The following is a 26,798-nucleotide window of genomic DNA, read 5'->3' as shown; positions in this document are numbered from 1 at the left end:
GCCTTTTCGCTTCCTAGACCTCCTCTTTGTAAGATGCAGGTTGACCAGAAGAATTCAAGTCTTCGTGCCTGGGAAGAAACGCACGGGTAACAAAGGCTAAATTCAGCCAGGCTGGCTCTTCTCTGCAGCTCTTCTCCAAGGAGAAGCGAAGGGCTCGCCAGGCCACGGGAGCAATTTGGCTGCTTTGAGCAAGGAACTCGCCTCTTCCCACCACCTGCAACCAGCGCCAGGGCTCCCGTCTCGAACGTACGCCTTGGTCACTCCCCCTACGTGATTCACAGAATGGTAAATAAAAATCCACTTAATCTGAAACTTAACTATTCTACCCACTGTTTGCATGCTTTCCTACGCTGCAAAAGCTCTTGGGATGTTTCAGAAAATTTCTTGCAGAGCAGACAGGCAGCAGGATGAAGTCCTGCACTTTCCAAATGGATAAAGAGGAGGGGGAAAAAGGACAAAAGAAAAAGTACAGCTGTTACATTTTGTACTAAACTTCACAAAACCCCCCAGTATTTGCAACAAACCACCGATGATTTTTCCACGAATGCAGCTCTCGGTACTATTAACCTACTACAAACGGAGCAGCATGAAGCACGTCCATTAGCGAGGCCGCGGGGTTTCCCCAGGAGGCTCCCCGGGGTTTCACCGAGTCCCTTTCAGGAACACGCACTGCTCCGCCGTGCACAATGCCACCCCCGTGCACCTCAAGCCACCCCAAACCAAACCAACCATCCAACCCCGTATTTCTGAAATTGCTAATAGAAGTGCCTGGAATTTGGCAAATGAATGATTATGGTTTCAAAACAGCTTAAACGGCATTTCACTGAAAGCCTCGGGGGGCTCCCGTCAGAGTCTGCTGGGAGAGGCACCGAACGCGCGGAGCGAGGTGGCTGCTCACACGCCGAGGAGCGGGCCAGGACGGCCGCTATCTTTCTACCAGCCGTTTCACACGTTAATGCTGCCATGCCACAACCATTTAAAGTTGGACGCAACGTGTCTCCCAGGCTCAATTAATATCTCTTATTTCCTTCCAAGTGCCAACACAACTGAAAGGATTCATTCAAATCCTGGTTACTGCGTCTACTTCTCAGACTGGGAAAGGAGGTCGTAGCAGAGCGATGCACCTACAGCCACTCGTGCAAGCCCGGCCCGCGCGCTGCACGCTGCCAGCCTGATACATCCAAACCCAAAGATTATCTTCCCAAGACTCAGTCTAGGCATGCCGCGAACCACTGGTACAGCTCCATCATGCCGCGAACCACTGGTACAGCTCCATCAAAAACCCTTGGCGTGACCTACGTGGGTGCATCGCTGCCACGCTCGACCATGAGTGTCAGACGGGCACTACCAACGTACCAGTCCATAAAAGACACAGGAACTCTGCAAATCACTAAATCACGTAGGATTTGTCAGCATGAGGGAGCGGACAGAACTATTGCTTCTGTGTTCAGGAGCTGGTGAGAATAACCGCTGCAGGACAAGGCACTCCTCTCCAGGGCGGAGTGCCCTTCCAAGGCAGAATACTGGGAAGGCCTGCAAGTAGTGACAGGAGAGGTGTTCTGGCATAAAATACCTTTTTCTGGATAGTCCTCGTTAAGCACAGGCCACTCAGAAGAGCTAAGGCGGGGTGCCCTGCCCCGCAGCAGTTATTCTCGCCAGCCCCAGGCTCCCCGCACGGCACGGGTCAGAAGAACCGGGGGACGTTCAGCTCTCTGACCCGCTGCTGCAATCGCTGTCCCAAGACCTACGTCGAGCAGAAAAAGACGGTGTTTTTCATGTGTAACGTCCGTCCGTCCGTCACCACCGTTCCCTGCGCAAAGAGGGACAGGATCGGTCTCTCCCATCGCGGTTGGCATTGGTTTCTCCCTCTGACCGCCTGCCAAGGCTTGTGCTCCTACAGCACGTACCGGCTGCCGGTGCGGTGACCCTTCGGGGTGTTGTATCCCCAAGGCAACACAAGATAATTTTTATACTCTCAATTTTCTCGCTGTTTTTTAACTTGTACCAGAACTTTGCGTTATTTTAGTTATTTAGCCTCTGTATCTAACGCTCTGTGACAGAGGCCAAGTGTACAGCGAAGCTCTGGAGCAGAGGTTTTATAGCCGAAGCTCGGATTGTTTGCGTCCGGTTTATTGCAACTTGAATCACGCTGCATTTCTCCCTCGCCCGCGCAGGGGCTGGCACAGCCTGTTCTCCCTGCTCGCGTGTGGCCTCTCCTGCTCCGCTGCTCCCGCGCCGCTCCCAGCACCAGCAACCGCGACCGGGCAAACCTGGGCACGTGTTATGCTTGCAAAAGCTGCCGGAAAAAGCAACGTATGCCGGGGAAAATTGATTTCTATACATTTTTTCTTTTCTTTTTGGGGGAAAGAAGGAAGAACGGACACAATTTTGCCAAAGACAGTCGTTGTTACGCATTGACTGCGAGACTATTAATGTCACGTCAGGTTTGCAGCACTGCCTTTGGTTTATGTTTTAAAGAAGCAAGGTAAAAAGCTGTGCAGTAGTAAAACCTTAACAGTAACCTCAGGTGTCTTAAGCAAAAGAGTCCCACCAGGAAAGATACAAATTCAAAGCCTCAATTTTTAAACAAAAAGTCTCACAAAGTTTTACTATGGGAATAGAACCAGGATGGATTATTGGAAAATCAGCAATTTTACAGCAACTTACATAAGCGTTGCTAAAGTAAGAGAAAATCTACATAATCGGTACAGTCTATACGGGTTATTTACATTCGCGTTGAAATATCAGAAAACACACACGTAGGAATTACTGATCTTTTCATTTCCCTACGTGAATTACCGGATCAGCGACGCTGCCTGCCTTGTTCAGTAGCAGAGGTTTCCAGGCACAGGCAGGGCAGAACGACCGCCCCAGGGTACCGCGGGGGACGGGCACCGCTCCCGCTCCAGCCCGCCCGGCGGCAGCTGCCGTAAGCAGGAGAGCGTAAAACAAACTATAAAATGCCTCCGTTCTTAAAAAACCCAAACCAAGCTAACAGCTCACTAAATTCCCCCGATGGCACCTAGAATTCCTCCGCCCATACCAAGCTTCAGTCCGTTCTCGAGTACTTGGACACTCCTTTTTGTTTGCTAGTGGACCCACAGGACAATTATGTAAAGAGACTTTTATAAATGTGCTCATTTTCACTGGCAGTAGCCCCGTAAGACCAGCCAGGTTTCTCTGTCACCCCACTCCTTGGCTTTTCAGGTTCAGAGCTATTGCTCCTTAAGGAGTACCCAAACCTAAAGCCCCAGCGTACCGACCCCGTGCTGCTGGCACACGGACCGAGAAAACTATACGAGAACGCCCACGGACCCTGTGAAGCCTGTTAATGGGACAGAGCTGCTTTTCTGTCTCGGTGCAGGTAATCTAAACACAATCCAGTTAACTGTAAATATTTAAAGTGGATGGTAAATCTCACAGCGATAAATTAATCTGGTATTTGGTTAAGAAATTCTATTGCTTTAAACAAATAGCGATTCAGCGGATCTCAAAGTACTTGTCAAATATGCTTTTAATTATAATAAAGGGAAACAAATTGGCTGTATTGGAAGCTATACCAAAGGAAACATGGCTTCATCCACCCCGGAGAGCGAGCACCGAGGAACAGACGCTTAATGAAAAGCAAAAAAGGTCAGCTGGTTCGGAAACCTCCAACAAGTGCCACCTCCTGCCTGGGAAGCATCTCCTTCTCCAGGCACCCCGTCCTTGCGCTTCTGCTACCCCACGCACAGGCATTCAATAAATAAAGGGTAACGCTCAGGATGACAGCTAACGATGACCGCAAACGAGAAGGGCTGGGGGAACGGCACAGACCCCGTCCCACGGCGCTGCAGGACCCACGCAGACAGCTCGGTACGGTACGGGAGGCACCGGGTGCACCAAACGCAGGGCGACGGGCGTCAGGGTGCTCGGCGGGTCCCCGGGGGGGCCGAGGCCGAGGAGCGCAGCGCTCCCCGCTGCCGGGCAAGCTCCCCCCAGCAGAGGCCAGGGCAGGTGCTGGTCGGGCAGCGGCTTGGCAGACCGGCGTGGCTCGTGCCTAGCTGTGAAACAAATTATGTCTGGCAGACTTCTGTCCTGGGAACCAGAGCTACGGAAACCTCTCCTGAAATCCCACAGGCAACGTGCAGGTCCCACTTCGCTGGCCTTTGGAGAGGTGGCCAGGAGAGGTGACCAGGATGGGTAACTCAGCGCATGGTGTGTTGTCCGTCTTTTAACCCCAAACGGTACCGCCGTGGTGCCTTGAACCATCTGTGAGGAGACACGTCTCAGTCTCCATCAGTTATAAAGAATAAAGATAATATCTATTGTTTTGAATTTTACTGCTTGTTTTCTTAAATTCCCCTCTCCTGATTCACCTGAAGTTGTGATATTTTGTGCTGGATAAATTCCTGAACCACAGGAACCGGACACCAACGGGACACAGACACCGAAGAAGCAATCGCTTCATCTTGCTTAGATTATAATTTTACCATACTCCTTTGCACCTGGATTAATTACGGAGCTGCAACCCTACAAGCGAGCAGACCTGTTTGAAGAAGGAAATGGCACGTCTGGAGCCTGGCGTAGGAAATCAGACCTCGTGGCACTACAGGAGGCTACTGGTCAGCAAGGAAACTGGCCAGGTGCCCCACTCAACTACCCGATGCTTGCTGAAGCCTCTGCAACAAATCACAGGAGACATCAGAGAACAAGCTCTCTAGCCCCGGGATGGGAAAAAGCTTCACCCAGCTTCACGCGGCAGTGGGGATCCATACCTTGGTACGTGTGCTATAATCCCCCCCGACAACGAGATGTCTCTGCTTTTATGAGTCTGCAGGAAGCAGTCACAGGGCTCCGATCTAGGCTGATTTTATTGTAATGCTTTTATACCTGCGGTGAACAGAAACTATCTTCAAGAGAGAAGAAAAACCCTTGTCAAGAGAGAAAACAAACCCCTTGATATCCTGCACCTGGGAGCCACATCCCACTGCCAGCAGCTCCACTCTCTCAACAGCAAAGGTCCCAGGAGACCACCTCCATGGCCGTCTGAAAAGAACCGTAATGGAACGTATCTGAAGCCATTAAATCTATCACTGCACGAACGCTGCTTCTACAGCTTAAAAGGTCACTGAGTACTTCCCGAAACTGCTGATTGCTAATGGCAGTTGAAAACTGCTGTTTCACAGTCCATTCCTTAAGGAATCAGTTTTAGATAAACAACTTCTTGCCATAATTGCAGTACGAACTGGAGACAAATCCATTCAGTTAACAGAAAATAGCAAATATTACCTTCTAAAAAGTGTTAAATCTCTACTTCAGCTAAAAATTTAAAGCGTATTTCCTCCATTCACATACCCGATACGAACGCAGATCGCAAAATCTGTAACAAACCCTTACTGATCTGAAACAACCCGATCAGGACGGTTCACCGCACGCTTTCATCTGCGTGACCGACGAAGGTTCCTGTTCCAGTGCCACGACAGCCGCATGGCGAAACAGAGTACCTCGAACACGGAGCATGGCCGTTAATCTCAAACCATTACAAAGAAGTTACATTGCCATTTACAGAGCATCCAAGAACTGCCTGCAAAACTCCCCCCCAGCACAGGGGTTACCGGGCTCGAGCCTTTGTCGGTGAGCAGCGACAGCCGGCACGCACCCAGCAGGTCTCCGCCACCCCTGTGCAATGCCACTGACCGACCGAAAAGCTTCGCTTGTAACACAGGCCAAGTATGAATAAAAAAAGCAAACTGTGCCTGAATGAATATATGCTTTTTAATAATTGGAAGCAAAAATGGCTGGTTGTATAACCTAGGCTTCTAATTCACTTACCTTCTACCTCTGCCAAGCCTCATAAATTTCACTTGGTTTACTCTGCACAGTCAGAGGATTTTCCCAGGATTTGCCTCACTGCACCTTTTCTCAGGAATTTAGACACAGATTGAAAATAAGAAAAGACTGCACTAACAGTTGGACTTTAAAAGAAAAAAAAAAAATTGAAGAAATAATGGAAGCGCCTTATCACTTCCCACTGGCCAAGTGCTGGGCAGCCCAGAGAGGGAAGGCTGGAAAAAAGCCAAAAAACCTCAAGTTCTCCATTAGATTGTTAGCACAGCCGTGTGCCACAGAGTAAATGGACATCCTATCTGCTATTCCAGCAGCGGGCAGTAGCAGGTGCCTAAAAAACCGTGTAAAGAACAGAGGAAGCACAAAGCGGTATTTCCGACGGCGTAACCCTCCAGCTGTCAGCAGTCAAAGCTGTGGGAGCTTTGCACCCAGACTATTGCACCCAGAATTTGCACCCAGACTATTGCATTTGCACCACGGTAAGGAAGTACCCCTTCGCATTCATTTTAAACCTCCCGCGCAGGGGACACAAGACAACTAAAAGGGAAAGAGGAGCACCGCATAAGAGGGCTCAAGTCGCGTACGGGCGGCACAGTCTGCCTTACGAACCCATCTCGTCTGCACGACGCCAAGCAGAAACAGGCCCTGATCAAGCAAGGTTTCTGTTCACCTCCCAAAGGCATCTAAAGCTCATGAGAAAGACATGAGTAAGAGGCAGAGAGACAAAAGCACTTTTAATAAGGAGACAGCAGACAAGAGCCAGACAGAACAAATGCAAAAGGAGCACCCCGAGCAGCGCCCAGATAAGCATCAGAGGGCTTCGAGATCGCGCCAACAGACGCCTACAATCAGCATCAAAGGAACTCAGTCCCTCGTTCTCATCCATCCTAAATGCCTTCCCATCCAGCCCACGCTGCTCTTGCCCGCGTCCAGAGGCGGGTAACCCGCAGCCTGAGTCACCGACGGAGCCCCAGGGCTCCCCAGCACCGCTTCCCCCCGAGCAGGCGGATCCCCTCCAGCAGATCCCCTTCGGGGCAGCTGCAAACCTCACCGCACGGTCAGCACCAGGACGAGCAGGGAGGACGGGAAGGTTTCACCCCGCAGACACCGGAGAGCCCAGCAGGACAGCGGGTCCGCACCCCTGCGAGCGGCCCATCAGAGATGGAAACGCAAGCCCAGCAGGCAGGATGCCTCTGGGCTACAGAGCTGCTCCGATAAATCCAGAGGCAAGCTGTTCCTGTTTCAGGGGAATTATACCAGGGACAGCTGACCTAGGCGAGGCTGCGTAGGACAAAGTTTGGTTCACACAGATCTCTTTCTGCTGTTCAGTACTGAGCAGACACAGATCCTCTTGATGAACAGCCGAAGGACTCTGAATTTCGGTACTTACAGAGAGGAGGCCCAAACAGCACCGTGTCCAGAGCCTTCAGCTGCAGCTTCTGCCTGTGGCTGCGATCTGTCATTTTCAGAACACTTCCCATCAAGGTAGCGTTGTTCACTGCTAGCCTGTAAAAAAAAAATAATTATAGAATAAAAGAAGTAGGCCTGGTCATATCCATCTGGATTAATAACTGACCAAAAATTAGTAACATGGAGACTACAGGAGGAGAAATGCAATGAGCAGGACCTGAAAGGGAGCTTTCGGGTCCTGCTCATTGCACTTCTCCTCCTATCAGGCTATCAGGACAAAAGAAATCCCTCAAATATTGCCATCTCTGGTAGAGGATATCTCTATGAAAGGGTTAAGCAGCAGTGTCTTTGGCTTGATATGGAGAGGGTAGGAAAAATCAAGGCCACGCCTATTTCATTAATCCTGACAACCTCAGTTACCAATTTCCTATCAAAACCGATCTTTTGGTGTCCTACCAATCACTAATTTTTTTTTTTTTAATCAAACCTATATTGCTAGCCTTTGACATCTTATTTCATAGACCATAAGGCCATACTTCTCACTTGGAAGAAATGTGGGCACAGCGTGCACTGCCTCGAAAACCTTATTTTATTCCCAGTTAATCCCTCCTTCCCAGTCAGTTTACAGGCCCCTTTTCAGTGACAATAACCTTTACCCAAAAAGCTGCACTGAGTCTTTTCAAACCTGTTACGAGCTTAGGCCAACTTGCAGCCAGTGTTTCTCTTGGGGAACGCAAGGCTTAGAAGTCTCCTTTGCCGGAGCGTCAAGGGGCGTGAACGAAGCTCAGCACGTACCAGTGCTGGGTGGTGCAGAGATGTATAACCAGTAGCCCTTGAACTGGGAACTTCAACACTACTTAGATGCAACCCGGAAAGCACAGATGATACGTCACTGAGGACGATGAACGATGACAGAGAAGCTCTGTGACCGGGCTGGGGTTATGCAGGAAGGCTGTGGCAGAGCCAGGACGTAGCTCAGGTCTGCTTTGTTCCAGGTCAGGGTTTTAGCTCTAAATATGTAGCTTCAGGCGTAGGCAGTCTAGCATACAACGCAGCAAGGACAGTATTCACAAGCACACAATTCAGACTGCAGCCTCTCCTTTCACCCACAGCAGATACACGCTCACTTACGGCTAAATCACTCCCTGCAGAGAGGACCACAGCAGAGCCGAAGCCTCTAAACATACCCAAAGCGGAACAGGAATTAGACTTGGCTCCCTACACGCTGAGGAATTGCACACGATGTTATGAGCTGCCTCAGATCTGGTTTTCTCCCTGGCACGCATCCCAGAGGAACACAAGACAATGCAGTGAGCACTGACCTGGGCATGGCATGTCCACTCAGCTGCAACTTTCTGAAGGTCTCTTCGTACTGTGGCAGCTCTACGTAGGTAATGAGCCACTGAACCACCTCGTCAACTGTCCAATTATACACTGTAGGAGAGGTAGAAAACAAGCAAGCAGCTTAATATTTTTACTAAGCATCTAAAATCATCAAGCCAGCAAGAACAGCTTAACTTCACCAGACATACCTCATCCTATCACCTGCAGCAAAGCAAAAATATCTGCAGAGTTTAAATACATTCCTATGAAGTACGCAGTGAGCCGGGGCGGGGACATTAAATCCTGTGGACTATTAGACAAGAAATAATCCCCCTGGGATACTCCAGGCAATCCTGCAGGTCCTCAGCCTCTACCTGTTTGCTTGTCTGATTGTTTTTCTAGTCTGTTCTATACAGGATGGGCTGCTACAGGTTCAGCGTAGACACGACGGGCCACACGTTTAGCCTTTACAGACACCGCCACACCGCGCGTAAGGACCGGCGCTTTCCCAACAGCAGCCTCTGCAACAAGCGTTTCACAGTGGCCGATCTTACACTGCGCTTCCAGCTCACGAAAGAAAAACACGCAGTGAGGCCAGCAGGTAAAGGAGCAGCCTCAGACAGTGCTGGCGCAGGTGAAGCTTCACGGGCAGCCTTTTGCAGCGTCACCACCCAAGGGCCCGATGCCGAGATCCTCGGAGGGGCAACACCCAAAGTGCTGGCAGATGAGAAGTGAAATCGCTTCGTCTTCTACCATCCAAGCGATGTTGCTGTCTCCAAACTCCCAACAAAGTATGTTCATCCTCACCACATGCCCAAACCCCTGAAAAGCGGAATTCAGCTAACGTATCTGGCAACACGCTCTGAAAGCCTCACCCCCTCCTCCAGACCTGCGGACCACGGGAGTATCAATTTAAAAAACCCGCAGGGGAGAAATGCTGTAAGAAAATGGTTGTAAACAGCTTGAGAAGGTGATTTGCGGGAGGAGGTGAAGGGGGTGCAGCAGCCCACGTGAACCGGGTGAGCTTTTCCCCTTCGCTGCCTCACCCGTGGGTGTGTGGATCGTTTTTGGAGCTGACACGCAGCTCCAAAGGCACCGCTACGGAAACCTTTGGGAATGAAGCTTCCGCCTTTGCCGCTAGTTTTGTCGTTCTTATAGCAATGGTGTGAAAGCAAAGAAAATCACACAACAGATCTTTTTCATAGGATGGGAGGGGTTTGCTATGCTTTAATTTATCAGCTTCTGTCTTTGCTTCGCATAGGCTGAGCTCTTGCGGCATCTACCCAGCCTCCGGCAGCCCAGAGCGCCGTGCCGGACATCACCGCTGCTGACGGTCACCACCTCGCACGCTTCTGGCCCAACATCCGCCCATCTCTCCCCCACGCCCTTTCCAACAGCCAAGTGGAGAAAAGGCCCATTCACTGCTGGCTCCGAGGGCTGCATGGCTGCCGAGCCCAGAGCTGCGCGGCACTTCTTAAATGTCAACAATGAGCTGTCCCACAAATATGAGAAACATCTCCCAGCTCGCTCCAGCAAGCTAAATGCCTTCCACGGAAAGATGACAGAGCGGACAGGACGACAGCCAAGCGCTGGGCGAAGGAGAGCAAGACTTGAAAAGGTGTCATCTCCTCGCAGGCTGGCACCGTGACTCACAGACGCCGGTTAGCAATCGCAAAGCCAGCGCGCTGCCCTCACCGAAGGAAACTCCCCACAGCTAATGGTCCCTGGCCCACAAACTGCGGGAAACCCATTTCTGTGGCCACAAGACATCAAAAACTTATTTCTGTGGCCACAAGCAAGATGTCAAGTCAGGCAGGGGAAGCCCGGGCGGGGACGGCAGCACTGCAGGGCACGAGGCCAGATGGCACGGCCAGCGCACGCGGCCAGCGCAGACCGCCGAGCGCTCGCCAGCCGGGGAGGCGAACGGTGCCCGCGGGGCGTGGGACTCGCCGCGCACCCCGAAGAGCCCAGCGCGAGGTGCCGGGGGGCGGCGAGCTGGCCCCGGAGGGCCCCGTGGCGGCACGGGGGTGCTGCCCGCGCGGGAGGAGCGGTGGCACTGCTGCCTGCCGCCGCCCGCTGCTCCCCCCAGGCCTGGCAGGGCTCCCCCGTCCCCGCCAGCGACGCGGGGCTTGTCCCCCGCATCCCCACGCCACGCCAGCAGCCGTGCCCCCACGCCAACAGCCGCCTCTCGGCCTCGCGCCGCAGCCCCTGCGCAGCCCGGCCCTGCCAGGCCCCGGGTTCCTCCGAAGCCCCCGGCTTCTCTCTCTCCTTTTGGCCTTACATATCCAGAGGTCTTTATTTTGGGAAGAAATCACCGAGAGAGAAGCTGGCAGCGTCAGGCAGCACGCTCGAGTGCAAAGAGGGGCAGCTCCCCTGCCCTGCACCCTTGCTGCAACGCTCCAGTCTGCTACTGCAACAAATTTGGCAGAGCCGCGCTTACCGAGGGCTTTCCCTATCAAATCCAACGCCTGGTAAGAACATCACAACCTTTATACTTTTGGATAATTAGGGGGCAGAAACAGCTTTTTAGCTTACACATATGACCAGGAACAGCAGCAATGGCAGGGAGGAAAAGCACTCGCCTTGAAAACAGATGAAAGGGGCACAGCTGCCCCGGGCGCCCGTCGGAACCGGGCACAGCTGCCCCGGGCACCCGTCCCCGTCAGACCTCGGTGCCCTTTCAAAGCTGCTTTTCACGCCTGCACGAAGGCGCAGATCTTTTCTACGAGCCTGATTCTACTAGTTTTACGACTCGGGTTCAAATGCCAAGGTTAGGCTCCATATCAGACTATCCTTCGGAAACCAGTAAATCACTTTATCAGCTAGATATACAGAATGACGAGAAAGGAGAACGAGAGTGGTAACTAAATCCACCGCAAGGAAAACCGTTACGCCACAGCAGCTCTACCCAAAGACGCGGCAGGTCCCGTGTGTGTCAGAAGCAGGGAGAGAGCAAAAGCAGCTCAGCAATTAAGGGACCTGGGCAGTATCATGGGACGCTCTCCTCCATCCCTTAATGATTTCTACCCTTTCGCAGCCGACATTAAAATATACTTCAGGCAAAGCCATCTGTAAACAGCCGTATAATAGAAGAAATGTTTCTTGCATGAGGCTTTCCTGGAACACAGGAGACAAAGCGACTCGTTAGCATCGTCCCGACTTTGTGGGCTTGGACGAGGATTTTCAACACGTGGCTGCCCATCTCCACGGGACGGGGAGTCTGGTCCTGGATAAACAACTCCAGGATCACGCACAGAACCACCGTGTTTTCAAACCGCCTTTCACATGCTGCACCTAAGTGTTTATTTAGTCCTCCTGGGATCGTGAGGGACTGAGACATCACTTACAGCTATATCCACACAGTGCTCCGAGGACACCGCGCGCATCCTACCCCTAGGTAATGTATAGGCTAAGACAGAAAAATCAAATACAAATGGAACAGGACATGAATAAGAAATGGAAAAGCTTATAATTTATGAATTGATCAGAAGATTAAAATCCAATTTTTCAAGTGATGGGGGTTGATAAGATTGGGATAAGATTACCTGATCTTGGAGGACACAGGGAAGGGAAAAGACTGTAAGGGAAGGGGAGAGCAGCAATTAAAAGTATCGGGGAAAAAAAAGACGTTCCAGGTCTTGAGAGCAATATTACGACTAGCGCACTGAGAGAAAAGGAAAAGCACAAGAGGAGGCGTAAAGGGAGCCGTTGGCAGAAACAGTCCGCGCCACCGATCACAGAAAGACCCGCTACACCAATGCGATCTGCACCAACCGCCACTCACAATGCAATAAGTAAATCAAAACGCATCACACAGTCAACGCTACACCTATGTTTTGCAAAAGCGCAATCTTTCCACTCCTATACCCTCCCCCACACCTTCATTTTCAAGGCACTGAAGATTTTTCTTAGTAGCACTAGTGGTCTTAAGGTAAAATACCATTCTGTAATGAAGCCCAAAATTTGAGAATAAAAAGTTTCTTAACTAGAAAGAAGAAAGAAAGATCGGGTTTAAGATCTCTCAAAAAAAGAAATTCCAAAATTCTGGTCAGGGAAAAAGAAGAAGTGAAATCGTGCCTTTTCCCGACCACCTCGGACACCCTCCCGGTGCCCGGAACAGCCGGCGCTGAAACTTCCCCGGCGCGGGGCTCCCCGCAGGCAGCAGCCAGGGAAGCGCTACCAACCTCCAAGCCGCTTCCAAGGCGCAGAAGTTTCAGGAAGCTCCCCACCAGTGACTGAACCTCCCCCCCCTCCCTGGGCTAACTTGCGGTGAGGAAGAATACCATTCTCAACAGCTTGCAGCTTATTTCTGCATCGAATGTATTTATGTACGCTTCCAGTTCTAGGGCTTTATTCTACCTTCTTTTCACTAGATTAAGGAGCTTTTCAGGTTCAGCAAATTTCTTCTACGGAAAACACGATCTGTAGGAAAACTCCCACACAGCTCTATTGAATATTTAGGATGAATATTTATTACCCCATAAAAATACCAGCTGAAACTGGGTGTTTGCAGGAGAACCTGGAATAGGACAGTATTTGGCTCTATTTTAATACACGTTTCTAGGGGCAGAGAAACGAAACAACAATTTATACTTTTACGGCCATACTCAGACGCCAGCATCAACAGTTGGGAAGTACCAAGACCAACGAAATCCTGAAAGGCCCCCCCAAAAAAGGAAGCTGGAAGAGTACTTGCACAAGGCAGCAAAAGCAGCAGCAGCATGTTCTTCCTGGGAGGTACACACACTGCTGCCAAGGTTATACAAAATCCACAGCGTTTATCACTTTTATGGCAAGAGGGGTGGAGCGGGAAGTTTCATTTTCCTTGTTTGTCTTTTTTACCTTCAGATGTCTTCCAGGCCTTCCAGAGATCTTCCACACTAATGAGCTTGTCTTCTCCATGGAAGGTACTGTGCTTGACTGTTGGGTCATGATAATTCAAGTCCTCCCTCAAGAACTAGGAGAAGAATAAACAGTGGGATTATTCTTTGATGCATCTTTTAGAGAGATGAGGAGCATTAAAAAAAAAAAAAATCTTTCACCCATCTTCCTTATTATTATATCCACAGGTTGTCACATAATTTCTATGGCAAAGTCCTAAATCTGAGATGCAGCATCTCTGGTCTTTTAATCTCTGATTAAAACATCTCCCCAGTACATAGAATCATTGAATGGCTTGGGTTGGAAGGGACCTTCAAGACCATCCAGTCCAACCCCCTACCGTGGGCAGGGACACCTTCCACCAGATCAGGTTGCTCAGAGCCCCGTCCAACCTGGCCTTGAACACTTCAGGGATGGGGCATCTCCCACCTCTCTGGGCAACCTGGGCCAGTGCCTCAGCACCCTCATCATAAAAAGTTTCTTCCTTAGATCTAGTCTGAATCTCCCCTCTTTTGGTTTAAAACCATCACCCCTTGTCCTATCGCAACCCGCCCTGCTAAAAAGTCTGTCCCCATCTTTCCTGTAGGCCCCCTTTAAGTACTGAAAGGCCACAATAAGGTCTCCCCGGAGCCGTCTCTTCTCCAGGCTGAACACCCCCAGCTCTCTCAGCCTTTCTCCACAGCAGAGGTGCTCCAGCCCTCGGATCGTTTCCGTGCCCTCCTCTGGACCCGCTCCCACAGCTCCGTGCCTTTCCTGTGCCGAGGGCTCCAGAGCTGGGCGCAGCGCCCGGGGGGGTCTCAGGAGCGCGGCTGAGTTTCTCTAATACAGAACACCACCCATTACAGACCTGCACCTTACTTCTAGCTGAACACCTTTCCCCCTAGCTCCAGTTTCAGGATTTTGTTCTGCCGCCTTTTTGCCAAGTAGCCCTCTGCCAGCAGACTTCTGCCCCGGGCTGTGCCGACAATAAGCGAGTCAGCTTAGGAGCTGCAGCCTCTCATTAAGAAAAGCAATCTTTCCAGACATCAAACCATTCCGCTGGTTCTTTTCCCATCAATTGCTTTCTAAGTCCTTTACTGACAGACCAGCGTAAGAAGAGGTCACCGCATTTCCACAAGGCACGCACATACGTGTGGCAGCAATCATCCTTCTCTCCTGCTACTCCCTCTCTTGGCACAGAAATCAAAATCTTCTTATGCCGCCTGTGCCCTCCCCTTGGAGAGACCCCAGAGCCCCAAGAGCATCTATCGAAGGAACGAGGCAGTACTTCTGAAATCGAGCACTCCGTCAGGAATCTCCCCATCTCCGATGCCATCTGATAGTTATGGAATAACACAGGCTGTAACCCTAGAACTAAGAGGATACATCCTCTTACGAGAAACAGTAAGTGCTCAAAAGTTTACCTCGAGCCTGTGCGAGATGATGCCTGCAGGCAGGGCACCGTAAAAGAGATGGGCAACAGAAGCTTTAACCCAATAATGCTGGAAAGACAGAGAAGAAAAGCCAAGGGACGGGGTCTGTGCTCCCCCGGTGCTCTGGGGAGAGACAGGGCACGAGAGCAGCCGCAGGAAGCACGGAAAAAAGCTTTTGCTGAGGAGGAACCGAGCCGGCCGACGGCGAAGCAGCCAGGTCTGGGCAGGTACAGAGGGGTCTGCAGGGCGGGCGGGCGGGCAGCCGGAACAGCGACCGCCTTCCGCACGGGAATCCCGACTGCAGTCCTGGAACCACCCCACAATAGTCCAAGGTGAAATACAAGAGCTACTGCAGAGGCTCAGAGAATAAGGGAGGATATACACTGTTAGGTATAATCACAGTAACACTTTTTTTTTTTTTTAATTATTATTTTAGCTTTTTGTAACTTTGTTCCACTTTGCAAAGATACGCTTTCAGGTAGGTGTTACCATTTAACCTTTCTCATCACAAAGGCGACGCTGCCTGATCAGATAAACAACACAAGCTACTCCTCGCTCAAAGGCGAGGCAAAGCTTAAAATCAGCTTTTCTGGGTTTCAGCAAATCCCCAACTTCCAGACTCTCCAGGAAGCAGCGGGAGGCTTGCCAGCTGAAAAGCACCGGTTTGGTTCTAGAAGACCTTGTATTTGATTGCATCAAAACGCAGGCCATCAAAACCACCCGACGCTGCCAAATTACAGTCTCTGGTATTTTGTAGGAGTTTCGGTGTCGACGCGAATTCTGCCAGGGATTCCTTTACAGAACTCACACGGCACGCCGGCGGTGGAAGCTCGTCTCCTGGAACATCTCGAACCAACTGCAAGTGCAGCCACAACAGAAAAGAACCGCCCTGCCCACGCGCCGCTCCTCTGGCCACCCAGACGGGACCGCAGCAACCGCACCTCGGGGCACTGAGAGTAACCGCATACGTACCTACAGGTACCTACAGATACAGTTACATTCAGAAGATATGTAAAAAGAATATCTAGGTGCTTTTATTTTCTATATATTTATATAGAAAATTAGTGTGTATATAACATGAAATTATTGTATCTATAATAATGCATAAAATATAATTTATATATATCTATAATAAAATCATTAGCTAAGTATTTTTAGTTGCTGCACAAGACTGACGTATCAAACTGAATAGGAACATTCTCTGCGGTACATCTGAAGATTTCTGTTCCTGGTAAGACAAGCCAGGAAATATTTGGTAAGTATTTATGTTAAAATAATGTTAAGACAGATAGAGAGAGTATAATAAATTAATATAGCCTGGGCTTTTGGGACTCCAGGCTTTTCTTTGAATTATAATATCACCAAAACTTCAACTAAACGGCACAATGGAACCAGCTTTATGTCAATGGAGTAAGAATCCAAAAAATTATTATTCGATTTGACCTGCACCTTCAAATCAAAGCTGAAACAAAGGCCATCTACAGGCGGCGAGGCATTTTCACTGCAGGCTGAGCCGCTAGTGAAAAATATATATATATAGTCAGCGTGGTCAGCAGATACATCACCGTTCATCCAGGGAACACATCTGTCATAATAACGTGCTCCGGTGTGTTCCCACCCGCCTCCCGTCTCAGGAGAAGACGGGCCAGAAACAGGAGACACCAAAGAAGAGTGAAGACAATTGTATCAGAAAAAAAAATTATGGGAGAGCGTGAGAAAGACTGACAAGATTTGAGACTACCCTGTATGCGGGAGGGATGCGGGAGGTGGGAGGCAAGCAAAGTACGTGGAAATCAAACAGAAGAAAGAGGATCGCTCACGTTCCAGTGCCGAACATTGCAACAAAATTAAAACAAAATGAACAAAATTAAAATGAATGTGAAATTAAATTTCACATTCACATGCCTGCACGCATCATCCAGTGCATGATTACCATGCAGCCTTCTCTATTACAGGTCTTTTAAGTGTGCAACAGAATTACAAAAAAAAAAGTCATCTCCAGATAAGGAGATAGTATTTTAATATCAGACAGGGTATGAAAAATATCTGTGAAAGTTTTAACTTGCTAGGCTCTTCACAAATCCATTGCGGATGCTACCGAAGCCACCGTCAGGCACCCGCAGCTTGAGCCCGGCGCCTCTCTGCTCTCTCGAAAGCTTCAGCTGCTCTTCCCGTCTCACACACAAACGTGGAAAATGGGAAAATTTGGGCAGCTTCAGCAGGGCAGCCCGCTGCCATCCGGGTCTCCCGCCTGCGTGCCCCGCCGCAGGCAGCAGCGAGACGCCGGCAGGCAGCCGTGCCAGCCCGCGGCAGGGAGAGGCGAAGTCGTCGGCCTCCCGGATCCTTAACTCGTGACCGAGGGGGAACGCGGCAATGTCACCCGGCACTGCGCACCGTGCGGCTGCCAACTCCCACCGGGACCGGAGGGATCAGCTGCTGCTCTGTATATTTAGCTCGGGGAGCACAGAAAGGAAAAGTGATCTCTCGCAGCTTTCCTTCAGCACACGATCACCAAAACAAACCCCAAGGACTCTCCGGAGGGGACGGTGCTGGCTGCGGTGAGAACATCCCTATAAACAAGCGGGGAGGAGGATGCGGGATGGGGCCGTTGCCTCTGATGAGCTGCTCGTGCGTGGCGCAGCCGGAGAGGCCGCCTGGGGAGCTGGAGGAGCTGGGCTGCACGCACCAAAGCCCGGAAACCTCAAAAGCAGGTTTTCCCTTCGTATCTTCTGGGGAAAAGACAAAAAAGAATAGTGCAAATACAGCAAATTAGCCAAACTCTGCCTAGCATGGTCTTCGGAGGTGAAGCCTTCTGCTGGGCTGCTGGTGCTGGGTGGGCAGCCCAGCTCTGCTCCTCTGACCCAAGCTAGAAAAGTGAGATGTTTTCAGCTGACTCCTGACCCGCCAGCTCCATATCTGGTACCATCAGACACGTACTACTGCTAAACACGCTTTCTCCAGCCGCGCTGTGCTGCCAGCCAGCACGGACCGATGGGAATTCCTGTTGCACAGACTGTAACGCACCCGCGTCCCCAACGCCAGCAGCACTCAGGGTGCTTTCAGAGCCCACATCTACTGCACGAACAATTTTCAAGGTGTATAGCTCTCATTTGTTCCCCATTGGAGGGACTCCCCACAGATTTCGCACACACAGGTAACTGTACCAAGCATGCACACTACGTGTATGCTAACATGCAGATATATAAAGCAGCCACGGGAGTCCCGGGTGTCCAAAACACCAGGCACAGGAACCACTGCACAAAAACATTGACCTAATTGCAAACCGCTGAAAAGCAGCACTTCGAAGTGTTAAAGACCCTGTTGATCCCATCCCTGGAGATACCCAAAACTGAGAGTCCTGAGCAGCCGGCTCCGGGTGACCCTGCCTGGGCAGGGGTTGGACCAGACCATCTCCAGAGGTCCACCCCAGACCACCTCCAGAGGTCTGCCCCAGACCATCTCCAGAGGTCCACCCCAGACCACCTCCAGGGGCCCACCCCAGACCACCTCCAGGGGCCCGCCCCAGACCACCTCCAGGGGCCCGCCCCAGACCACCTCCAGAGGTCCGCCCCAGACCACCTCCAGGGGCCTGCCCCAGACCACCTCCAGCCTCAGCCAGTCTGTGAATCTGCAACAAGGACAGAAGGAAATGCAGTCACCCAAGAGTCTCACCACCAAGTTCAGAGAAAGACAAACCATGATCCCACCATCCAAAAGCAAGGGGAACAGAACCACCGCTACAAGCAACAACCAGCATGAGCTGAGATCGCTGCGGGAAGACTCAGCCTGTCAATGCTGCTTGATGTCAAGATTTCTTTTATAACTTAACGGGTTTCTGTATATAACGAGATGGAGCAGAACCCGAGGCACGCAAAAGCCAGCTGCTGCACACCCTTCAGAAATGCCCACCCACGGGAGAGGAGCAGGTCCCTGCATAGACACCGAGGGGAACTGCAATACTTGGGGAGGGAATACATCCAATCCCTGCTGAAGCCACCCACAGTTTGGACCTCCACAGCAGCCTGTGGCAGAAGTTACCTCTGTTTTAGGAGGAAAACCCTTTTTCTTAGTGCCCTCTGCTCAAGGACGCTCTGGCCCTGGGTTTCCAGCAAGCGCTGGAGGCACTGGCAGGGACCCGCAGGCTCCGAAGCAGAGGTACGCACCCCCTCCAGAAAAAACAATTACAGAACGGTTTCGGGCTTACATAACCTCGTTAAACACAGGGACCTACATTTTAATTCTCCACCTGCCAAATCCCGTGACCAGTACGCTTTCCTCCACTCTCAAAGGGGTGAGGAGTTTGAGTCGCACGGGTTCCTTGGTTAAGACGAACTTCTTGTCTCGGCGGCTGAAAGCACGCTCAAAAACGAGCAGTTCCATGAAGCGTGATTTTTATGGAGTTTTTTTTCCTCGTGTTTTTCAATCTGCACAAACTCCAACTACTCGCACGATTTCTGCATTTCCCCCCCGAACCTTTACATCCCCCCACATCGCTGGGTCTCTGCTCATCGGCCCTCCGAACACCTGGGCAAGAGGTGCAGGCGAGCACCAGCTCCCCGCTGGGCACGTGCTAAGGGGCCAAAACCGACCAAGCGACTCGGGGCTCACCGTGCATCGCTTCCCTCAGCTAGCTCACCAATTTTAACATCTCTTCTGAGCTACCGATTTTCACTGAAATTGCAGAAAACTTTTGTCTTCAAGCCCTCTTTCCTGCTAACACGCCTGACCCCAGGCAGTGGGATCAGAGGCGGAGAGGAGCCAGGGACCGACGAGCAATAACATAACCCTCGTTTCCTCGGGAAACCAGGCTAACGGCATCCAAGAGACTCGTCAGTGTGCACCTACATCCGAGTTGCCCCTACACAGCTGGAGCTGCCTTTGGAGTGAGTGCGAAGAGCAGAAATAGATCGCTAATTAGACGATTTCCCCATGAGGGACAGTTCTTTCACTTTAATCGAGGTCACTGATGTCATCTTAAACTTCATTGAAGATTCACTTCCAGAAAGGAAAAATGCAATGATGATTTAAGGACAGCATAAAGTTGTTGGACAAAATTTCACCTATAATTAGAATGTTTTAAAAATACAGTTACCTGTCTGTCTCTCTCTTCCTGCCCAGTCAGGTCTTTTAATCCAAACAAAACGTACCCATAACTTACCCCGAAGAGAGAGGGCCGAAATAGTAAATGCAAACACAAAGTTCTCAGCCAACAAGGGAACACCGGCACGGGAGCGCAGAGCTCGCTCCCCCTCTGCGCCGCACTCCAGGCGCAAGGACCGTGGGCCGTGGATGGGCGTTCCAGCCTGCGCCTCCACAACCGACGTCTGCAAGACCCGCAGCCTCTGCCAAAGCTTGAGAACGCTTCTGGTGATTAAACCCGAGCTTCAAAATCACCTCGGCCTTATCCTCACCAGAGGAAGGTTTGGGGGTTATTTTAATTAAAGGAATTAACACAAGATGAACAGAAAGGCAAACAGCAGACTGTGGTTTTCCAGGCAACTCATCCAACTCAGCTCGATCCCTGCGTGAGGCTGACCAGTCACCCACGTGTTCTGTTCTGAAACCACGTTAAGACATAAGTTAGCTCACTTTGTTCTGCCGCAAATCCACTTATTAAAAAAATAAATCCCAAGCATATAAACCTACACTAAAGGGAGACTACTCAGAGCAACCGTTTGCAGCACGGCATTGCAAGAGCTTCCACCCCTACATCCGTACCCTCCAAACGGAGACCTCCCGAGGTCCCGGCCCACCCAAACTACCCTGTGACCCCGGAGAAGCTCCCCAGCCTCCCCCAGAGCCCACCCTCGCCCCGCCGCAGGGCTGCCGGCAGGTTCCATCGGGTCCCCGCGCAGGAAGGCGCTCGCAGCCTCTCCGGCCGTGCCCCGCGCAGCCGGTGCTCCCCCCCATCTGCTGCCGGGGAGGCACGAGCACCTTGCCGTAACCCGCTCCTTCCTGGGTCACCGTCTGCAGCGTTTTCTAAAAAGCTTATGGAAATCGAGCATGCCATGCCATCCTCTACATGCACTCCTGAGGTGGGAGCTTTGCACGCTGAAAGAAGAGGGGTGTACGAAGATTAAACATAAAAGCTGTAAAAGGCTTAAATTTGAGCCGCTTGCATTCCTTCAAATAATACCTCCAGCAGCTGTCCCACCACCAAAGACAGGGAGTTAAAACACGATTACAGGGTACACGTGGGGGGTTAGAGCTGGTAACCCTGAAAGCAGAGAAACCGAGCGCTCAGGCAGTAGCTGGCTCACCACGGAAAATTCTTGAAATACCTTTTTCAGTGGCTTCAAGCCTTGATTGAAAGATTAATTTAATGCAACTTTAATAAAAGTTTCAAATGAGGTAAAGCTTGAAACTGTATTTATAGAATCATAGAATCATTTAGGTTGGAAAAGACCTTTAAGATCATTGAGTCCAACTGTAAACCTAACACTGCCAAGGCCACCAGTCCAGTAGGGAAAATGTGGGCCCTCTCCAGAAGGAAACGGGAGACCTGGTTACCCGGGATATGGAGAAGGCTGAGGTACTCGACGACTTTTCTGCCTCAGTCTTCACCGGCCAAGTGCTCAAGCCACACCGCCCGAGTCGCAGAAGGCAAAGCCGGGATTGGGAGAAAGAAGAACGGCCCACTGTAGGAGAAGATCAGGTTCGAGACCAGCTAAGGAACCTGAAGGTGCACAAGTCCATGGGACCCGATGAGATGCATCCGCAGGTCCTGCGAGAACTGGTGGATGAGGCTGCTAAGCCACTATCCATCATATCTGAGAAGTTGTGGCAGTCTGGTGAAGTTCCCACTGACTGGAAAAGGGGAAATGTAACCCCATTTTTAAAAAGGGAAAAAAGGAAGACCCGGGGAACTACAGGCCAGTCAGTCTCACCTCTGTGCCTGGCAAGATCATGGAGCAGATCCTCCTGGAAACTATGCTAATGCGCATGGAAAATAAGGAGGTGACTGGTGACAGCCAACATGGCTTCACTAGGGGCAAATTGTGCCTGACAAATTTGGTGGCCTTCTACAACGGGGTTACAGCGTTGGTGGATAAGGGAAGAGCAAATGGCGTCATCTACCTGGACTTGTGCAAAGCATTTGACACCATCCCGCACGACAACCTTGTCTCTAAATTGGAGAGACATGGATTTGACAGATGGACCACTCGCTGGATAAGGAATCGGCTGGATGGTCGCACTCAAAGAGTTGCGGTCAACGGCTCGATGTCCAAGTGGAGACCAGTGACGAGTGGCGTTCCTCAGGCGTCGGGGTATTGGGACCAGTGCTGTTTAACAGCTTTGTCGGCGACACGGACAGCGGGATCGAGTGCACCCTTAGCAAGTTTGCCAACGACACCAAGCTGTGCGGTGCGGTCAACACACTGGAGGGAAGGGATGCCATCCAGAGGGACCTCGACAGGCTCGAGAGGAGGGCCCCTGCAAGACTCATGAAGTTCAACAAGGCCAAGCGCAAGGTCCTGCACACGGGTCGGGGCAATCCCAAGCACAAATACAGGCTGGGTGGAGAATGGATTGAGAGCAGCCCTGCGGAGAAGGACTTGGGTGTGTTGGTTGATGAGAAGCTCAACATGACCCAGCAATGTGCACTCACAGCCCAGAAGGCCAACCGTATCCTGGGCTGCATCACAAAAAAGCGTGGCCAGCAGGTCGAGGGAGGGGATTCTGCCCCTCTACTCTGCTCTCATGAGACCCCACCTGCAGTACTGCGTCCGGTTCTGGGGCCTCCAACATAAGAAGGACATGGACCTGTTGGAGTGAGTCCAGAGGAGGGCCACCAAGATGATCAGAGGGCTGGAGCACCCCTCCTATGAGGACAGGCTGAGAGAGCTGGGGTTGTTCAGCCTGGAGAAGAGAAGGCTCTGGGGACACCTTGTAGCAGCCTGCCAGTACCTGCAGGGGCTCTACAAGCAAGCTGGGGAGGGGCTCTTTACAAGGGCATGTAGTGACAGGACAAGGGGTAATGGCTTTAAACTGAGAGAGGGGAGATTTAGATTAGATATAAGGAAGGAATTCTTCACTCTCAGGGTGCTGAGGCACTGGCCCAGGTTGCCCAGAGAAGTTGGGGATGCCCCATCCCTGAAGTGTTGAAGGCCAGGCTGGACGGGGCTCTGAGCAACCTGGTCTGGTGGAAGGTGTCCCTGCCCGTGGCAGGGGGTTGGACTAAATGATCTTTAAGGTCGCTTCCAAGCCAAACCATTCTATGATTCTATGCTATAACTTGGGGTCACTACAGTACTTCATTTTGTCAACAGGTAAACAGATATAAATACTAATTCTCTGCCAGCCGCAGAGACCTCCATGTGCACACAAGTATTTTCCACAGAGAGCAATATTTGCACATAAAATGCATAGCACGCTTGGGTCGCTGCTCCTCAGGGTTTTGGTGTCTGCTGGGCTCGATTTAGCACCCGGCAGCCTTTGCCAGCCTCTGGGTTTCCTCCTCTCGCCAGCAAAATCCCGCACTGCGGCACGTACCAACAGCCAGTACGCGTTTCTCATGGCAGAGCCCAGCAACGGGCTGCGCTTGGGGTTCGAGGGAGAAGGATGGGTTTTCCTGAGGATTATCCTATTTGTCATGTCCTTACGGCAGCATTTTAATGCACGGGTAAACTATAGGAAGGAAGCCATTTAATACAGGAGGTCTCAATTAGCCAAAACAAACTTTTACAAAAAAACAGACTTTCTTATATGAAAAATTCCACATTTATCTACTTCTTCAAACTACCCATACCCAACCATTAACAGCAGAAGTAACAGAAAACAGCTTTTTCCATTAAACGACAGAAATACCATCATCTCCTTCCTTTCTAAGGAAAACCACCACCTTTTGCTGGGAAGCTTGTAACAACTGCAAAATTCCCCCCAATACTATTCAAACACAATTCCTGTCCCAAATTGCTCAGAAAATAACACTAAAGACGACAGACGTGGTGAAGGGTGCAGCGGCGGCTGCGGTAACCCCAGGGCAGCGCTCGGGTACCGGCGAGGGCTAACCCATGACACAAGCACGGTGCTGCGTCCCGCTTCCCTGCGGGCAGCAGAGTGGATCTCGGGAAGGGAGCTGGGGACCAACGCGACACCGAACCCCGTTTGGATGAGCAGGGGGAGATAACGCGCGCAGGCAAAAGCCAATGTGGGAATCAATGTCCCCTGGAAGCGGATGGCAAAGAGTGAGAGGTAGGAACTGGTACGGGCAGGGGAAAAATTAAGGGGAGACTGCTGGGAGCACCTGGGAGAGGGGGGACACTGCGGGAAGCCCCAGCAGGGACGCGCAAGGCTCCGATCACCAAGCTCGGCAACACCATCCTGGCAGCTCTGCTTCTCGTGAGCAGGAAGGGGTAACGCACACACCAGAAACTGGAGGAGAGCTGCGGGGACCAAGACAGGCGATGCAAGGGGCTCGGGCATCGGTCTGAACCAGCTATGAGGGCTCTGAAGACTGACTGGCAATGGCAGCAAGGCAGCGATTCTGAAGCCTTTTAGAAAAATAAATGTTATTACTCATACAATGGCAATATCTATACTGTAAAATGAACTGACGGTCCAAAGGCTTCGAACAGATAACACTGCTAGTGCTTGTACTCTCAACTGGCCCACCGAGACAGAGGGCCAGATTTGCTCAGAGAGCCATAAAAATTGCTAGTTAATGCCCAACCCTAACAACATGAGGCTTATCCTCAATTTAATAACAGGCGAGTAGGATGCACCAAGTGAATTCATTTGCCTGAGGCTACCCCAGGAGTCAGTGGGAGAGGCAGAGCTGCAGCTCCAAAGCAATGCTGAGCAGAGAACTGCCTCCAGGGAAAACACCGCATTTTAGGAAATGCAACTGAAAGCTTTTCATTTGTTTTAATTACCCCGTGAAGTGGGATTTAGGCAGAGGGAACAGCCCTGCAACCTGGGAACAGCCAACCAACGCCGCTGGCTCCTCATAAGTAGGGTGCAGCTCCAGGCTGTTGTGCCACCTCGCTGGAGACTCACCTCCCAGGAAAGCAAAGAGCCCTTGTGACGGCTGGATTTGCCCAATAAACTGAACTGCTGCTCCCACTACTGTGGGTGGGAGATTTAACCTCCCTGGACTGCGGTTTCTTTATCCGAGAAGTGGGAATAAAGCAGCCGGGAGAGGGGCCCGTGAAGGACGGCTTGTTGTGCAGGCTCTCGCATGCCTTCGGTTTGTCATCTGGATCAGAAGGGGGGGGGGGGGGGGGGGGGGAAGAGATGCCTTTTGGTCCAGAAGCAGCAGGTCACAATTCTGTACACTCCCAACCTCACACAGAGCCGGTATCAGGTTCTCCCACAAGCTGTCTTTCCTGAGCCTACAATACACGTACCGACATCTTCATCAGGCAAAGGCCCGGGGTGCGGAGGGCGCGTTCAGCAGAGCTCCGCAGCGCAGCACACGCGGCTGCCAGCCCCACCACCCACCTCCGGCCGGGCGCACCCTGGGTACCGGCTCACCACCAGCAGTGGTCTCAGCAGCTCCTGGCTCGCCTCTTTCCAGGGCCAAGAATTCAGACCATTCAACAGCCCTTGCACCCACACAGCCCAGCCTCAGTCACGGGACATGGATTTAGCACGAGACCTACGCCTCCATCCTTCAAGCAACTTGTGTAGCTCTAGAGCCATGCATCGTCCTCCTGAGCCCAGCGGTACGGCCAGGACAGGCAGCACATCCCTAGCCGGGCAGTGGTTTTGCTGTGGATGGAGGGATTGGGAGAACTGCCCCTCGACACTGCTCTCCTGAGACCCCCCCGGGCACTGCGCCCAGCTCTGGAGCCCTCGGCACAGGAAAGACACGGAGCTGTGGGAGCGGGTCCAGAGGAGGGCACGGAAACGATCCGAGGGCTGGAGCACCTCTGCTGTGGAGAAAGGCTGAGAGAGCTGGGGGTGTTCAGCCTGGAGAAGAGACGGCTCCGGGGAGACCTTATTGTGGCCTTTCAGTACTTAAAGGGGGCCTACAGGAAAGATGGGGACAGGCTTTTTAGCAGGGCGGGTTGCGATAGGACAAGGGGTGATGGTTTTAAACCAAAAGAGGGGAGATTCAGACTAGATCTAAGGAAGAAATGTTTTACAATGAGGGTGGTGAGACCCTGGCCCAGGTTGCCCAGAGAGGTGGGAGATGCCCCATCCCTGGAAGTGTTCAAGATGAGGTTGACGGGGCTCTGAGCAAGCTGATCTGGTGGAAGGTGTCCCTGCCCGTGGCAGGGGGCTGGACTGGATGGGTCTTTGAAGGTCCCTTCCAACCCAAGCCATTCTATGATTCTATGAACCGGAGAACTGCCTGTGACTGGCGGCAGATCCCTTCGTCCGTCTGCTTTCTTTTAGCTTCCAACACTTGGACTTTCTTATTTAGATGCCAGTCTCCTTATAAGACAGAATTCCCCACCTTGAACAGAGCCTTGTAAACGAGCATCCACTGCACCTGAGGCAACACTATAAACAAACAGCTTTCCCTTTTCTAGTAGTCACTTATTTCTATTGCTGCCTATGTAAGAAAACAACACCGCTTTTATTTCTCTTCAATGAAGTTAACAGCTATAATCTCCAAGGCCAGGACAACAAAAAATTGTCCCTTTTTTCAGCGGTATGCACACATGTACTGTAACTGTTTCAGCTGGGTTGGTGGAAGAACGTAGTAAATACTGTAATGTGAAGGAGACAGCAGCCGGTGTGTTTGCTCAACAGTGACAGAGAGGCTGGATCAGAATTCAGAGGTGTTTCCTAACCTCACAATTAAAAAAGGAATGAAATAGTAACAACAATCATGTAAACCAACCCCCTTGTCTTTCATTGTTGGAATAAATTGATAATACCTCATGTGCAGAAAAAGATTAAGTGGCTAGAAACCCCCAGAACAGAGGAGAAGCCACAGGCACTAAAGATTACAGTACTGAAATACGCCGTTTGGATCAGAAACTTGGCTCA

The 26,798-nt window shown here is 51.3% G+C and overlaps 1 protein-coding gene across 14 annotated transcripts in view; it reads right to left on the bottom strand.

Moving 5' to 3' along the window:
- Nucleotides 1-26,798, bottom strand: part of STIM1 (stromal interaction molecule 1) — a 105,300-nt gene that overhangs the window by 37,855 nt on the left and 40,647 nt on the right. For 13 of the 14 annotated variants that reach the window (XM_075491405.1, XM_075491407.1, XM_075491406.1 and 10 more), the window contains 3 exons: nt 13,405-13,519; nt 8,562-8,673; nt 7,220-7,335 (listed from right to left, as the gene is read on the bottom strand). In XM_075491405.1, coding sequence (XP_075347520.1) covers nt 7,220-7,335; nt 8,562-8,673; nt 13,405-13,519 — 343 coding nt within the window. The remainder of the gene's footprint in view (nt 1-7,219; nt 7,336-8,561; nt 8,674-13,404; nt 13,520-26,798) is intronic. The other variant, XM_075491417.1, reaches the window with a different exon arrangement.

This window comes from Mycteria americana, chromosome 1 (genome assembly GCF_035582795.1).
Source record: "Mycteria americana isolate JAX WOST 10 ecotype Jacksonville Zoo and Gardens chromosome 1, USCA_MyAme_1.0, whole genome shotgun sequence".
Lineage (NCBI taxonomy): Eukaryota > Metazoa > Chordata > Aves > Ciconiiformes > Ciconiidae > Mycteria > Mycteria americana.
The sequence above is the reverse complement of the archived record's forward strand: the minus strand, read 5'-3'. Positions and strand labels throughout refer to the sequence as shown.